This window comes from Prunus avium, chromosome 4 (assembly GCF_965620075.1).
Source record: "Prunus avium chromosome 4, drPruAviu1.hap1.1, whole genome shotgun sequence".
Taxonomy (NCBI): Eukaryota; Viridiplantae; Streptophyta; class Magnoliopsida; order Rosales; family Rosaceae; genus Prunus; species Prunus avium.
The window spans coordinates 35471301-35485152 of record NC_142287.1 but is presented as its reverse complement, the minus strand read 5'-3'; the positions used below and the strand labels follow the sequence as shown (position 1 = coordinate 35485152).

Sequence of the window (13852 nt, the reverse complement as noted above, 5' to 3'; positions counted from 1 at the left end):
ACAACACGAGCCTATAAAGCGGGATCCGCAAATCTTACAAATTACCTCACATCCCTAGTCAAGAGTTGCTTTATTTGGGACATGATACTTGTTGCGTAATGTGCTCACCCATCTTTAAACAATATTTACATTCACTTGTTGCAATTTTGTTAATCCATTGTTAAAGACATCAAAAGCAATAAAAATAATTATTTATTATTATTAATTTAAAAAATACAATAACTTTCCATTGGTTAAGAGTTTTGGGACTAAATTGAAATTAAGCTTGAAAAAAAATATATACTTGGTATTTTAAAAAGAATCATACTATCACAAAGGACCTCATTAGGAAAGTTCTTAAATTCAAGTCATAGCCTACGTGTTGTGTGTGAGAGTACTCTCTCTAAGGCCCTCAAATTTTTTTTTTTACAAAAAAGATTCATACTATCTCAATTTATTATGTGAATAATATTACACTGTTGCCGCCACTGTCAAATACGTGCTCTGAAAAGAAGTTGGGTCTGAAAATTTGGCAAAACCCGATCCGATTCGAAGAGGAGAAGGAAGCGATGAGCAGCGGTCAAGGTGGACCCCACTCGCTGGCGTTCAGGGTGATGAGGCTGTGCAAGCCCTCATTCCAGGTTGACCCCATTCCCCTCCTCCTCGACCCGTCCGATCTCGTCGTCGGCGAGGACATCTTCGACGACCCAATTGCCGCCGCCCAACTTCCTCGCCTCCTCCACCACTCCCACGTGTCCTCCTCCGCCTCCGACTCCTCCGATCTCAGCTACCGCTCCAGATTCCTCCTTCACCACCCCTCCGACTCTATCGGCCTCTCTGGCCTCCTCGTCCTCCCTCAAGCCTTCGGGTCTCTCTCTCTCTCTCTCTCTCTCTCGCACACATTTTTACTCTTCTTCATCTGTTAATAAAGTTTTGATTTTTAACTTTGGCAGAGCAATTTATCTAGGGGAGACATTTTGTAGCTACATTAGTATCAATAACAGCTCCAATTTCGAAGTCAGGGACATCATAATCAAGGTAAGGTTTCAATCTCAAACTCTTGGAGACTGAATTATCCATAATTATTTGGTCTATTTTAATTTAGTTCCATTTTTATTATCTTTTATTAATTTTGTAAATTGCAGGCAGAAATGCAAACAGAAAGGCAGAGGCTTTTGCTGTTGGACACATCGAAATCGCCCGTTGAATCCATACGCGCAGGTGGCCGTTATGACTTCATTGTTGAACATGATGTCAAGGAACTCGGAGCTCACACGTAACTCTCCTCCTCTGTTTTCACTATTCATGTTTTACACTTTTTTTTTGTGTTTACATGTTCGGGCTTTACTATTTCTTAGGTTGGTCTGCACTGCATTGTACTATGACGGCGATGGTGAGCGTAAATATCTACCACAGTTCTTCAAATTCATCGTCGCCAATCCGCTCTCTGTCAGGACTAAGGTATTGTCCATGCACGCTCCTTGAAAATTGCATGTGCAATTCGAATCACGTTTGTGAAATAACCATTTCATTAATACTAGTGAACTTAAAATCTTGATTTTGATTTTGCAGGTCCGTGTTGTTAAGGTACGTTGAAGTTTACTTAATCTGTTGATTGTAAGTTTCTAAACTCTGCCACTGAATCCAAGCTTACACATTGTATTGTGTGTGAGTTATGTGGATGTCAAAACAGGTGTTTCACTGAACAGCATTCCTCATCTATTACTTAGTTTTGTTTGTATAGAAATTCTGCTTTCTTCACGGCCTAAGTAACAACTCTGATTTTGTTGATAACTGTTTGAATGCCTCTCATTTGTGTAAAATATATGAACTTTGATATAAGCATTTACCTGTTACAACTTATCCTCCCTAGGAAATCACATTCTTAGAAGCTTGCATTGAAAATCATACAAAGTCAAATCTTTTTATGGACCAAGTTGAGTTTGAGCCCGCTCAGCATTGGAGTGCAAAAATTCTAAAAGCTGATGAACACCATTCCGACAAGAATTCTCAAACACGGTTATGATACTAATTATTTTGGAATTTGGTTCTTTCTTTTCAGTTTTTGAGAGTCTAAAACTGATGTTATCACTCCTTTGAACTTTTGATGGCAGAGAGACATTTAAGCCACCAATTCTCATCAAATCTGGTGGAGGAATTCATAACTATCTTTATCAGTTAAAATCACATGGTTCTGCCCAAATGAAAGTTGAGGGAAGCAATATACTTGGTAAACTTCAGATAACATGGCGCACTAATCTGGGTGAACCTGGTCGCTTACAAACACAGCAAATTATGGGCACTGTGAGTGTTCAATTTTTAACATTGATCCACTACATTTTATTTGATTTTAGATCTGCATGGAGTTTTATTTTCTTCTGCTATTTCTTTTGAATATTGTCTATTCACAAGTTCATGTTGTAGTCTAACATATATGTATATAAATTATATATGTAAGTGTTTGGCTCCTTGTCTGTACTGTAGCAATGCCTGCTACTGGAATGGGCATATGATTTCTGAATTTTCTTTTGTATTCACTGGAACTGTCATTGGCCAAGCTTGCACTTGTCGCCTGCCCAAATTGTGTGCCCAATTTTAATTTATGCGGTTATCAGTACATATATGATAACTTCCACAGAACGAAGTTAATTTTTATATTCAAACTCATATGACAAATTCTACAGAAAGAAGTTTAAATATGTTTTGAGCTTCAAGTGGATTACTTATCTTCTCGGCATACTCTTTTGCAGCCCATAATACGGAAGGATATTGAGTTGCATGTTGTGGAGGTACCATCTGCCATCAAGTTGGAAAGACCCTTTTCGGTAATTTTGGTTCTTCGGAATGTTTTATATGTCTCTTATTACTACATCTTGATTGTCTATATTTTAAATTTACCCGTAGAGGTTTAGTGGCTACTGGACTTTATACTTTGCTCTGTATTTTTATCTCCTTTACTTGTCAGTCTTCAGTTCATAGAATTAGTCACAGACTAATTTAATATAATGATTTGAAATTGATGAAGTAAAAACTTCATGCAGCTACACTTGAAGTTAGCAAATGAGACAGATAAGGAACTCGGCCCCTTCGAAGTGTGGTTATCTCAAGATGATTCACGTGAGGAGAAGAAAGTTGTGATTAATGGTCTTCAAACAGTGGTAATGCTTAAGTTATTCAAATTGCTGAGTATGCCATAATTGATAACATTTTATGTTGTGTCATGGTCTGCTTCAATATACGATTTGCATTTTAGATAGCATCATTAGTCATAGATGCTCCTAGTGTAAAAGTCTAATCTCAAGTCCAGTAAAGCATTTCTTTTGGGCTTATTTGGGTGATTTTCATTTTCATTTCTCTATTGCTCAATTGCTTATCTAATTGATTTATGAATTTAAAATCCATGCACAGGTTTTGCCGAGGGTTGAGGCGTTTGGTTCCACAGATTTCCATCTGGTACAGAGAATAATTACACCAGCACATTATGGATTCCGTTTAAATATTGTTGTTGAAGTGATCATCACAATGGAGATGATGATTGATAATGATAATTTCAATATAGAGATGTCAGTACATGTATTGTTGTACTGAGATTAGTTTTCTAAGCTCAGCAACCTAAACTGGTCATCTCCATTCTCAGCATGAATTTTGACCTTTTGCCTAAAGTCACACTTTATTTCTATATTTTCTATCTGCAGTTTTTGAAAACTGATATTCCAGAGAGAAGAAAGAGAAAATAGTAAGAAGTAATACACAACCACTAGTTGTAAGATTATTTGCTCATCTACCACCTGATTAGATGTTCCATCACATAAGATTTAACCATTCATCTTTCAATAATATAACATTGAGATTATTAATTTAAAAGAATTTGCCTCTGGTATTTTCATTTGTGTGAGTAATTCCTTGGCTCTTTGCTAATGCAGAACCTTATTGCTGCTCAACTTGGAGTTCAGAGGATAACAGGCATTACCGTTTTCAACACAAGAGAGAAACAAACATACGAACCCTTGCCAGATTTGGAGGTTAGGTTCTTTTTTTATCTAAGAAAAAAGTTGTTAGATATCTATCTGCTGGTACATTTTTTGTCACTGTTTCATACAGACACGTAGCGATGCCTGATTTTTGATGTACTGCATTTGGCATCTAAACTATAACACCAAATGCTTTTGGTTATTGTTCTGTTCTGACCAGCCTTCTGGACTTGGTGCAGATTTTCGTGGATGTGGACTAATCATTGGCTAGTTTTGACCGGTTTTGCTTCCCGTCTTTTGTGGGCGATATCAATACATTGAGCAGAGGCCATGGCCTGTCTCATCAATGGGTTTCAATCATGTCAAGCAGATCCGAAAGGCAAGCCGCTGATTCAAGTTCGATGATCGGTGATGTTTACCCTCCTTTGGCTTCTGATGGCTAAGCTTCAGTGATGTTATCCAAGTATTTGACGGTTTGATTGCATTGAGGAGCAATTGTAAAGTTGTAAGATTAGAATGACCATAAACATGCTTTCACCTTTGGTTGTGATTTGTAAGGAATGAAAGTAGTCTATAAAAGAATTCTCTTATGCAATTACATGTCTGATACAATTTTTTGGAAACTAGTGTTGCATCCCATGAACTTCGCCCCCTTTTTTTATTTTCCTCTTCTTTTTAACACGTGTTTTTTTTCTTTTCTTTTTTCAACTATTTTTTGGTTGGGTCGGCAACACTTGTTGTTGCGCTATGAGATTTGGATTACAAAATGAACCACGCTTTGCTATTTCCCATGCCTTATTACCTATTTCGTATTTTGTATTTGCAAATGAGTAGAAAGAAGAAATGATTTATGACTTCATGTTTAATAACACATTAAGAATCAAAACATATGTGAATCTATCTTAAAATCCGTAATTTAATACTCTCAAAACTAAGAATCTCTAGTTGATCCGATTCGAATTCATTACTTCTCAAACTTGTACGTCTGTCTACCGATTTCTTACTTCCTCTTTCCAAGTAAAGAAATATGCTATAAACATGTTCTTCTGGATTATCTAAACTGTTACATTGGATTGGACCGTATTAATTAAGTGGGCTGGTGCTAACACATGGATAACACAATAACATTTTGCCTTTTCTTTAAAGTAATACTCTTGGTAAAATAAAAGATAACACGAAGCAAATTTGGAGAGACACTCCAAAAGACCTTCATTCATGTAACAGATAGAGGTCGTTGCACAAGAAGAAAGGAATAAAGAAATAAAGAAAAACAGGGGAATATGTACGTGAATTTAAAATTAAACCAAATAAACACAAGTTCCAACTGATTTTGGGGACGAGTTTTCTGGGTCTTGAATTTTTAAGCTGGTGAGCTTGGGCCCCATGTTGCCCAGTTGGCTTCACTGCCGACACGTGGCATGTTGTGGACCCTCGATTGGACATCAACCTTGAAGTTGGCCCCACACATGACCCCCTCACTGTCAATCCTAGGCATTGCCTTCATCTTCCTGGTTGGATGCTCAAAGCTCATCAACCCTTGCTCACTGTGGAACATGCATCCTACAACCAAAACAATAAAAATTGATTGATCTGCTTCCTCTAAAAGACTAAAATAACCCCCCCTCCACAGGAATAACAAAAAAAAAACCAACATTTCAGTGTTAGACATACCAGCTGGAAATGGAGCAAAGGATTTAGCACAGCTTTCTTTTATGACCCCCAAGTTGTCAGAAACTACCACAGAGCCATCTGCAGCAATGCCCCAAAATAGGCTAACCCCTTCATTGGCACCCTGCACAAACAAACCCCACAACACAATCACATCCACTATCCCGCACCCACACACACCCACCCAGAAAAAAAATGATGAATTGATCAAGACACCCTCTACTCTATTTTCCACATTTAAAAGCCTACTTACCAATGCAGCAAATACGGTTCCAGCCGTGCTATCGTAGATGACAAATCCAAAGCTTCCATCAAGATCCTTGAGGACCTGATCCGCCGGGTATGGGCCCCGGTCACGGAGGGTCCGATAGGCCTGCATCACAAACATGGCCTCATTGGTGCATTTTGATAGCCCGTACTGCTTGTTCAGGCTGCAAAGATTGTTCAGGCTCCCCAAGAAAATGCAGTATATATTATCCAAAGAACAAAACAGCCTGCAAGTAATTAATTAGGTTCGATCCCCTCACCGTACATTAGACTAGTTTTGCATTAGTAAAAAATATTTGGGATGGCCAAATGATATATATACCTCTGTTGAATTGGGTAGGGGTTGTTTGGAGGAACATAGGCAAGCATTGCTGTGTTTCCGAAGCAGACAGAGAAAGCATTGTTGGGATCATGGCAAGACATGAAATCTTTGACAATCTCTTGAGGCCTCTTGGCAGAATCGGATGGGGCAGGGCTGTTGAGCTCCTGTGGTGGCTGCACCACTTCCTTGTTGAATATTGCAAGCATCTTGAAAATTTCACAAACACAAAACAAACTTGAAATGCAAGAGAAACTGCAAAGAGATATACGCAGAGAGAGAGAGAGAGAGAGAGAGAGAGAGATGTAGTGATGGAGAAGAATGCGTCCTGCTTGAGATATATATACAAATATTCTAAATATTTTGAGGGAGAGAGAAAGTAGGAAGGTGTGCGTGGCAATATTATCCAAAACTCTCTCTCTCTCTCTCTCTGGAAGAAATAAAAAAATGATTTTGGTAAAAAAAGAGAGACACGAAATTGTAGTTGGGCAGATTCGATCCATAGTCCATTAAAATAGGGATCTTTTGCCAAACCCAAACCCAAAAGAACGGCGTAATTTTTGGGTATAAATATTGTTATGGATAGAATTTAGTAAATTTGTGGATAATAAATCAACAAGTAAAACAAAATTAAAAACAACATCCGTTGGCAAGATAATGTTTACGTCGTTTGGTCATTTGGATTAAATATGAAAATTTAGTTGATTTAGGGGGTATTTGGAAACAGTCAAAAACGTGTTAACCCCTTCCTTATCCACAACTACCAGTCGGTCAGTCTACTGTGTACGGTGTACCAGCACCTGCTAGCCAGCAGACTAATAAGGTGAGAGAGAGGGGCCGCGTGTGATCTGAGTCATCCAATCAGTTTTGTCGGTTGCTTTCTTTGATTGATTCTTACTATTTTGACTGTTTACTCACGCTTCTCACATATCCACGTGGAGCTGAATCGACGGCCCAGATGGGCTCGTGGGCCTACTGGGTTTCTTCCTAAAATCCAAATGTGGTTCTTGGATCCATAAGTACACTCGCACGTCAGATGTTATCTATATATATAAAGCAAAAGGCAGAGAATGGTGAAACATTCAAAATACCAGAAAATACCCTTGGTTAATACAAATATTAAGAATTGAAATTATTAATTAAATGAGGATAATATGGTAAATTCACACTTTTTTATATTTTAAAAAATTAAAATTAAAAAAAAATCGGATAATGGATCCTATTTTTATGGAAAACAACAACTCATTATCTTTTTTAATTCTAAAATAAAATTTTAAAATTTTAAAATAAAGCCTCTCCCAGGCGCGGAAGCACGTGCGAAGAGGCTAGTGTTTATAATGTGACTTAGACATCCCCATTGATTTTCATGGTAATGTTATGTTACTAACTAGAGCTGGGCAAGTTAAACGATGAACGGGTCAAACTGGCCGAACAGGACTGGTCATTGTTGGGGTTCAAAAATTGGGAATCAACGACCTCCATTCCGCGAGCAGGTTGGTTTCCGGCCAACTGGGTGAGTTCATTTGGTTGCTCAGCCCTGGTACTAACATGAAATGGAGGAGTACAGACGCTCCTTTAAAGGGAAATCAGAAGTAACATTGCCTTGCAATTAGAGACACCACTTATTTGAATCGATAGCGAGAATGACTTTGAAATTGGGGTGAAGGGAAGTAGAGGCTAGGGACAACGCCAACTAGCTTAATTGAGAAAAATAAAAATAAAAAAATCACCCCAAATTAAAAAGGGAAACAGAGAATGGAATGGACGAGGTTATTAGGCTCAACATGCCTCAAATGAACCAAAGATACATAGAGTTGCTATGCAAATGAGAGACCAACTTGAAGCTTGAACCGTCTGAAAAGTATATTATATGGTCTGTACACTGAAACAAATCCCGCTTTCATATCAATACAAACAACCTAAATGGCCCGAAATTCCTAAGCCAACAAGACATCTCAAGAACCATTGCGGAGACAGGCACTCAATTAATTTAACATGCGATCCGCTTCCCTGAGCAACCGTTACACATCTGAAAATGTTATTTTTTTCGAAAAGTAGTGCTATTTTACATTACAGTAGATTAAAAAACCCTAGGTTGTAGGCTTAGTTCTCTTATGCACTATAGTCCCTGCTATGGTATTTGTCTTCTGGATAATAAAAGGCATTCACTATGTTGCCTCCAAATTTTCTGCCACTGAGGACATTCCTTGCATTGGCACAACTCCCAGTATCAGAATATTCCAAGAACACCTGCAAGAGTTTGTACAAGCCAGATATTTGATAGGCAAAGAAAAAAAGAAGATTAAGAGCACAGAAAATGGATGCAGCAGAGTAGTTTTACCTTTCCAACTCCTGAGATATGCTCCCCATGTTGATCCTGACGAGGAATAACAACATTCACCAGAGTTCCTAACCATTCCAAACAATAAAGTTTCTCAGTTCTAATCCTAGTCATAGTGAAATCTAAAAGTGCTTTTTACAACTTTGCTTAACAAAACATCAAATATCTCTGCTTTACAAAAGACGCACATCCACACACACACATGCAATAAATTTTTAACAAAAGCTAAACAGGTTTGGAAGAAAATACCAAATTTGCTGCATTCATCCCTCATGTCTTCTAATATTTCTACATACTCTTCATCATCACCTAGTTGATCGGCAGTAATTGCCTTCATCATAAGAAGATATAATAATCAGTCAGTTGGAACTATCAAATATAAACCCAGAATCAACAGTCTTATAATATTCCTAAAGATGGATGTTAAACTAACTATACAAACAAAATGCATGTTTCGATAAAAAAAAAATACAAAATGCATGTCTTCCAGCGAACTTCATTTCGAACAGTGATACTACCTCAGTCAAGCATAGGACTTTAGTGGGTGTTTCACCACTAGCCATGGTTGCCATTCCACCTCCTAGAAGATTCAAGTCAACAACCTGCAAGGCCATTTTCTACAACGAAAGAAATATATAAATAAGCCAACAATGTATTCGTAAAACATAAACAAGAACCAAACATATTTATTTCTTACCTGCATAGCTATATGCTGTTGTGCCTGTACCAAGATATTTTCTTGTTCCGATTTAGACTGCCCATTGCTGTAAAACCATGGCAAAAAGATTTCAAGCTATCTTTATGGGCTCGAAATAATAAAAGAATCAAGCTTGCACTTTGATTTCAAAGAACACCAACCTAGCAGTAGCACGCCGGACCGTTAAAGTTTTATCACCCATTTTTAAGCCGTTAAGGGCACCACAGGCAATGTCTGTCACAGCTGGATCCTGAAGTTCTAGAATATTAGTTGACTAGATTTCTAGCAGTGAACTCCGAGAAGTATATACTATATATGTATTAAAGAGAAGGGAGATGGCCATAAAATCAACCATATCAATCACTGAGTAGAAAACAAAAATTTGTAAGGTGACAACGATAAAAATCAATAGCAAAGCCTCTAATCCTTGAGCATTTACCTGATAAACACAGAATCCATATCCTTTAGAGTTTCCCGTGTCTTTATCCTTCACAAGGTCAAAACCCCGGAGAGGGCTGCAGTGGTCAACTGTGCTGTTAGAATAAGCAACTATGGTTGATCAAAATGAGGAACGGCAAGTTGCAGGAAATTGAAGTCCATACCCAAAGGATTGTAGCAACTCTCTAATCTGTGCTTCAGTGAAGTAGTATGGTAGCCCACCCACAAAGATACGGTCGGGTCCCTCTGCTCCACCAACAGCACTGCTAAACAAATCCAAAATTAGTACACCACAAGACTTTTGCAATTCAACTCTACAAATTTACAAAGTAATTACAAAGAGTATGACACTAAATTAGCTTCACGTTAAATAACTCAAAGTCAACCTACCCTTGTGTGAGCCCAACAGCACCTAAGTTGAGATGAGGACTTGGTTGGCTTGGACCAAGTGCTGCCGCTAAGGTAGGATTATAGTCTGTTGGCCTTCGTACCCGCACAGCAACCCCCTGATCAATCAAAAGGAGCATGTTAATGAAGAAAGAGTTTCATCCTTTATGACAATTATACATTGATTTTAAACAAAACAAAAACAAACAAAAAACTTAATGATAATGTGCAATTGACATGCCTCGAATATAATCCCATCTAATGCCATTGCATTACTCGCTTCTTCAACCGTTCTCATCTCCACGAATGCAAACTTTTTTTCATGATTAATGTAGACATTTACCACCGCATCACCTGCAAGTTCAGATACTGGAAAACACACTACTCTCAGATAAAACCCATGTAATGCATTAACATGCATACTGAACATAGTTAAAGTGAGATTGTGATAACACTTACCTGGACCAACAGAATTCCCTCCAATGGCAGCCATGACTTGGCTAAAGAATGTGGCAATTGTCTGTGACAAAAAAATGACACTCCTTCAAAGTCTTTCAAAGAATACAAGACAAATCCTTCAACCGAGTAAGAGGGAAATGAAAATTATAAAAAAGTTAATGAAAATTATGGTTTATTTGTAACCCAGTTGGCAGTTGGTCATGTAACAACCTACAACAAGCTGCATTATACGTGCATAGTACATCCCTAGATTCTAGAGTGATAACACAAAAGGCATCAAATTTTAGCCTTGACCATATGTCCACGATAGAATTGAAACCCTTGTTAGTACTTGAGATAGAATCCAAAAGCAAAACCAGAAATATAACCTGCTCATTTGCCAAGGGGGGAAGCCCACCAACATATACCCGACGTGCATGCCTTGTAGCCTGTAAGAGAGAAAGAGACAAGGCAAGTGAAAAAACGTCCTTCATGAATTTATTAAAAAAAATTGCATATATGTAAGTTTATATGTGCACATAGATAATATGAATTTACCTGCTGAGTCATCGCTTGGGCTGGCATCAAGGGAAGAGCCAGCTGTAACATGCAAAAGCATATAAAGTTATTCACAAAGATCATAATGAAAAATCATACTCAAGATTTCATAAAACCTTATACTGGTGAAAGGTGCATACATGTGCTGCCCCAAAAGGTAATACATTTTGTACCATTCCCTGCATCGTTTGTGGAATACCTGACAGTTGTCCTGCATTATTATTATTAACAGAAGGGGAACGGGCAATAACAGAAGGATAAGAAATATAGCTTCAAGGCCAAAACATGTCACAACTACACTGGCAATGTAATACATGTGAAATCCCAGACGTATCTTTTCATTATAAATAAAGCTAATATTTCATACCTAAAATATACCATGAAACAATAAAGTAAGAAACAAATTCCATCATCGCAGATGGTAGGGAAATATCTGTATGTCTACCAAATGGCAACTGTATCAGTCGAAGGAGAAGAAGATCCAGCTAAACGTTGCATTGGTTCTCCCTTGAACGTAGTCACGCCAACTCAACATCGCCTTCTTACCCAAACCATAAAAGCAAACACAGACAAACAACCACACAACAACAACCAAACAACACAACAATGGCTCTCAGTTTCCACAGTAAACCATTAGAAAAATAGTTTCTTAGATGCTTAAATAAAATAACAGGAGATCAGGCAACTATAACGAATAAAAGGTGCTACATATTCTTTCACAAGAATCTCGTGATTGAGAAGTTAGATCCAAACCTGAAACAGCAGCATTAGGCAGCACGGCCCCAGCAGGTGGTGCCATGTCAAAACCACTTGTACGCTTGCTGTAGACAAAGATTCGCAGCAATATTAAAATGGAGCAATGCAGCTTTAAAGACAAAATATTAGAAGCGGCCATTTTATGTTTTAATCAGCTAAAGCTTTTGAAATGGAAAATGTTGTATCGAATCAACAGAAAATGCATAACCTAATCAACTAAAATAATATCCAAAAAAGTCATGATAGGCTGACAAGATCAAGGTGAACGTTTATCTAAAAGTTTTCCTAACCTCTTTGAACGAGAACGGGAAGGAGATCTGTCCCTTGAATGAGAACGAGAACGCGATCTATGTCTATGCCTCCTTTCTCTATCTTGATCATAATCACGATGCCTACAAGACAGAACACACAGAATATGAAAATAAAAAATAAAAAATTTTGTTTCCAAACAGCATATGGGAACAACTTGGATAACTGAATTTCATTAAAAAGCAGGTCAGACGACTCAAACCATGGTATGTAGTTGTAATTTATAAAATAAAGAAGATGCATAAGTTTAACCTGTCGAAATCTTGAGTTCGATTGCGGCGATAGCCATTAAACTTGTTCCTCCCTCTGTCAAATCTTCCACTTCTATCCTTGTAATCCCTGGTAAACCGGTCATCATCTTTTTCTCTATCTTGACCGCGGTCTCGGTCTCGCTCTCTAGTCCATGAGCTCTCGCGTTCTGATCGACGAGAATTATGCTGAGGCAATAAAAAATATCACTCAGTGATCTGATAATTGACAAACAATCATATAGAACAGCGAACCGCTATCTCAAAACACTCATGGTTCGTTTCCTCTACGTATTCATTTTCAAATTAAGTAATCAATTCGAAATTCTTCCCAATTCTACTCCCTGAATGATTTTAGGAACAGAAACAGAAACATATTCTGAAAATTAAAAAGTAAAATTATACCCAAAACGGAACCTCGAACATACACAACATTAATAAATTACACAAGCAAGAATAGCGTAAGAAATTAGATCAACAAATTAATTGGATGAAATTTAGAAAAGCACCTTGGTGCCTTCGTAATCTGACATTGTAGCTCCGACTTTCAAATCCGAACCCTAATTTTTTGGAAAATCGCTGAAAACAGAAGCTCACGAATTGCAGGCTCTGGAGAGGATCTGGGGTATGTGTGTGTGTGAGTGAGGCTCTGCTACAGTAATGGACCCGACTAGTTTTTTATTTTTGGAATATAAGATGGATCCAAGGCCCAAACGAAACACCAAAAATCAGCACAATACCCGATTGTGGTTATTGGGCCGGGTTTGTTCGAGTAATCTAAAGAGGGGCCCAAATTGTTACTCGGTCAGTCTATTCACTAAAACTTGTCATAAAGATTTTTTCCTTTTTTGGGGGTAAATTTCAACTATAAATCTCAACAAGTATCTTTACCCTTTTAATGATTTCATATTTTAATAATATAAATATATTTTTTTTCAAATGAACATCTTTAATATTCTCTATACACCACCTCATCCTATAATTTTTTTTTTTTTTGTCTGAACCACGAGGTGATCCTGGATGGGCCCAAATTATGGGTGGCACCTTTAAGCCTTAACCACAACCCAGACTAATCCCCGCTCACATCGGGTCGCCCTGTAAGGGTAAAGTGCTGGCCAAAGTGGTGACTCCGTACAAGAGCAGGGATCGAACCCCTGACCTCTCTTAAGGAATGAGAGTATCGAACCACTCACACCAACCACCTTGGTTTCTTTCTTCTTCTTCTTTTTTTTTATTTTTTTTTATTTTATACTATAATATAAACTATTCTAAATTAATTTAATTTACGTGGCCCTATAGGAGGAATGTGAATTTAAATGCAAACAAATAGACTCATTATCTTGATTAATTGGCCTAACTCACGTATCTATCATAAAAAAACATATTATAACGTGAGCGCTGACGCACCACGATATCAGGTTAGGTAGTGTGGCAGTGAACTCGTGGACTGTCGTCAGTCACTTGTACGGGCTCCAA

General features: G+C 37.8%; 3 protein-coding genes across 6 annotated transcripts; 1 reads left to right on the top strand and 2 right to left on the bottom strand.

Annotated features, from left to right (window-relative positions):
- Positions 1 to 434: 434 nt before the first annotated feature.
- Positions 435 to 4545, top strand: LOC110766768 (trafficking protein particle complex subunit-like protein). The gene is made up of 12 exons (XM_021970131.2): positions 435 to 847; positions 933 to 1017; positions 1125 to 1255; positions 1338 to 1440; positions 1552 to 1566; positions 1853 to 1998; positions 2094 to 2283; positions 2730 to 2804; positions 3021 to 3137; positions 3388 to 3432; positions 3903 to 4001; positions 4190 to 4545. Exons 1-12 carry the CDS (start codon positions 549 to 551, stop codon positions 4208 to 4210), a joined length of 1326 nt encoding a protein of 441 aa, XP_021825823.1. The 5' UTR covers positions 435 to 548; the 3' UTR covers positions 4211 to 4545.
- A 589-nt stretch (positions 4546 to 5134) lies between these two features.
- Positions 5135 to 6523, bottom strand: LOC110766769 (stem-specific protein TSJT1). Its single transcript, XM_021970132.2, has 4 exons — positions 6208 to 6523; positions 5872 to 6112; positions 5622 to 5742; positions 5135 to 5510 (listed from the first exon to the last, which is right to left on the bottom strand). The coding sequence occupies exons 1-4, from the start codon at positions 6411 to 6413 to the stop codon at positions 5311 to 5313; spliced, it is 768 nt and encodes a 255-aa protein (XP_021825824.1). The 5' UTR covers positions 6414 to 6523; the 3' UTR covers positions 5135 to 5310.
- A 1519-nt stretch (positions 6524 to 8042) lies between these two features.
- Positions 8043 to 13023, bottom strand: LOC110766783 (splicing factor U2af large subunit B-like). 4 transcript variants are annotated; one of them, XM_021970154.2, is made up of 18 exons: positions 12886 to 13023; positions 12381 to 12565; positions 12110 to 12211; positions 11817 to 11884; positions 11204 to 11274; positions 11064 to 11105; positions 10895 to 10954; positions 10527 to 10587; positions 10309 to 10436; positions 10071 to 10186; positions 9845 to 9946; positions 9682 to 9757; positions 9404 to 9492; positions 9243 to 9309; positions 9064 to 9162; positions 8795 to 8876; positions 8546 to 8613; positions 8043 to 8454 (listed from the first exon to the last, which is right to left on the bottom strand). In XM_021970154.2, exons 1-18 carry the CDS (start codon positions 12907 to 12909, stop codon positions 8317 to 8319), a joined length of 1578 nt encoding a protein of 525 aa, XP_021825846.1. In that variant the 5' UTR covers positions 12910 to 13023; the 3' UTR covers positions 8043 to 8316. The 4 variants fall into 4 exon arrangements, with proteins under 4 accessions (XP_021825846.1, XP_021825848.1, XP_021825849.1 ...); XM_021970156.2 differs by having other exon boundaries at positions 9845 to 9943; XM_021970157.2 differs by having other exon boundaries at positions 11204 to 11262.
- Positions 13024 to 13852: the final 829 nt, after the last annotated feature.

Bases quoted from the DNA above. Each gene is read 5' to 3' on its own strand.
- LOC110766768 (XM_021970131.2), top strand. From the start codon at position 549: ATGAGCAGCGGTCAAGGTGGACCCCACTCGCTGGCGTTCAGGGTGATG. The intron at 3,433-3,902 runs GTACAGAGAATA...TTGCTAATGCAG, and splicing joins GTTCCACAGATTTCCATCTG to AACCTTATTGCTGCTCAACT. The intron at 4,002-4,189 runs GTTAGGTTCTTT...GACTTGGTGCAG, and splicing joins AACCCTTGCCAGATTTGGAG to ATTTTCGTGGATGTGGACTA.
- LOC110766769 (XM_021970132.2), bottom strand. From the start codon at position 6,413: ATGCTTGCAATATTCAACAAGGAAGTGGTGCAGCCACCACAGGAGCTC. The intron at 6,113-6,207 runs GTATATATATCA...AATTACTTGCAG, and splicing joins CCCTACCCAATTCAACAGAG to GCTGTTTTGTTCTTTGGATA. The intron at 5,511-5,621 runs GTATGTCTAACA...TTTTGGTTGTAG, and splicing joins CTTTGCTCCATTTCCAGCTG to GATGCATGTTCCACAGTGAG.
- LOC110766783 (XM_021970154.2), bottom strand. From the start codon at position 12,909: ATGTCAGATTACGAAGGCACCAAG. The intron at 11,275-11,816 runs GTTTGGATCTAA...ATAATAATGCAG, and splicing joins GCCTAATGCTGCTGTTTCAG to GACAACTGTCAGGTATTCCA. The intron at 9,493-9,681 runs GTAAATGCTCAA...CTAGAACTTCAG, and splicing joins ATGGATTCTGTGTTTATCAG to GATCCAGCTGTGACAGACAT.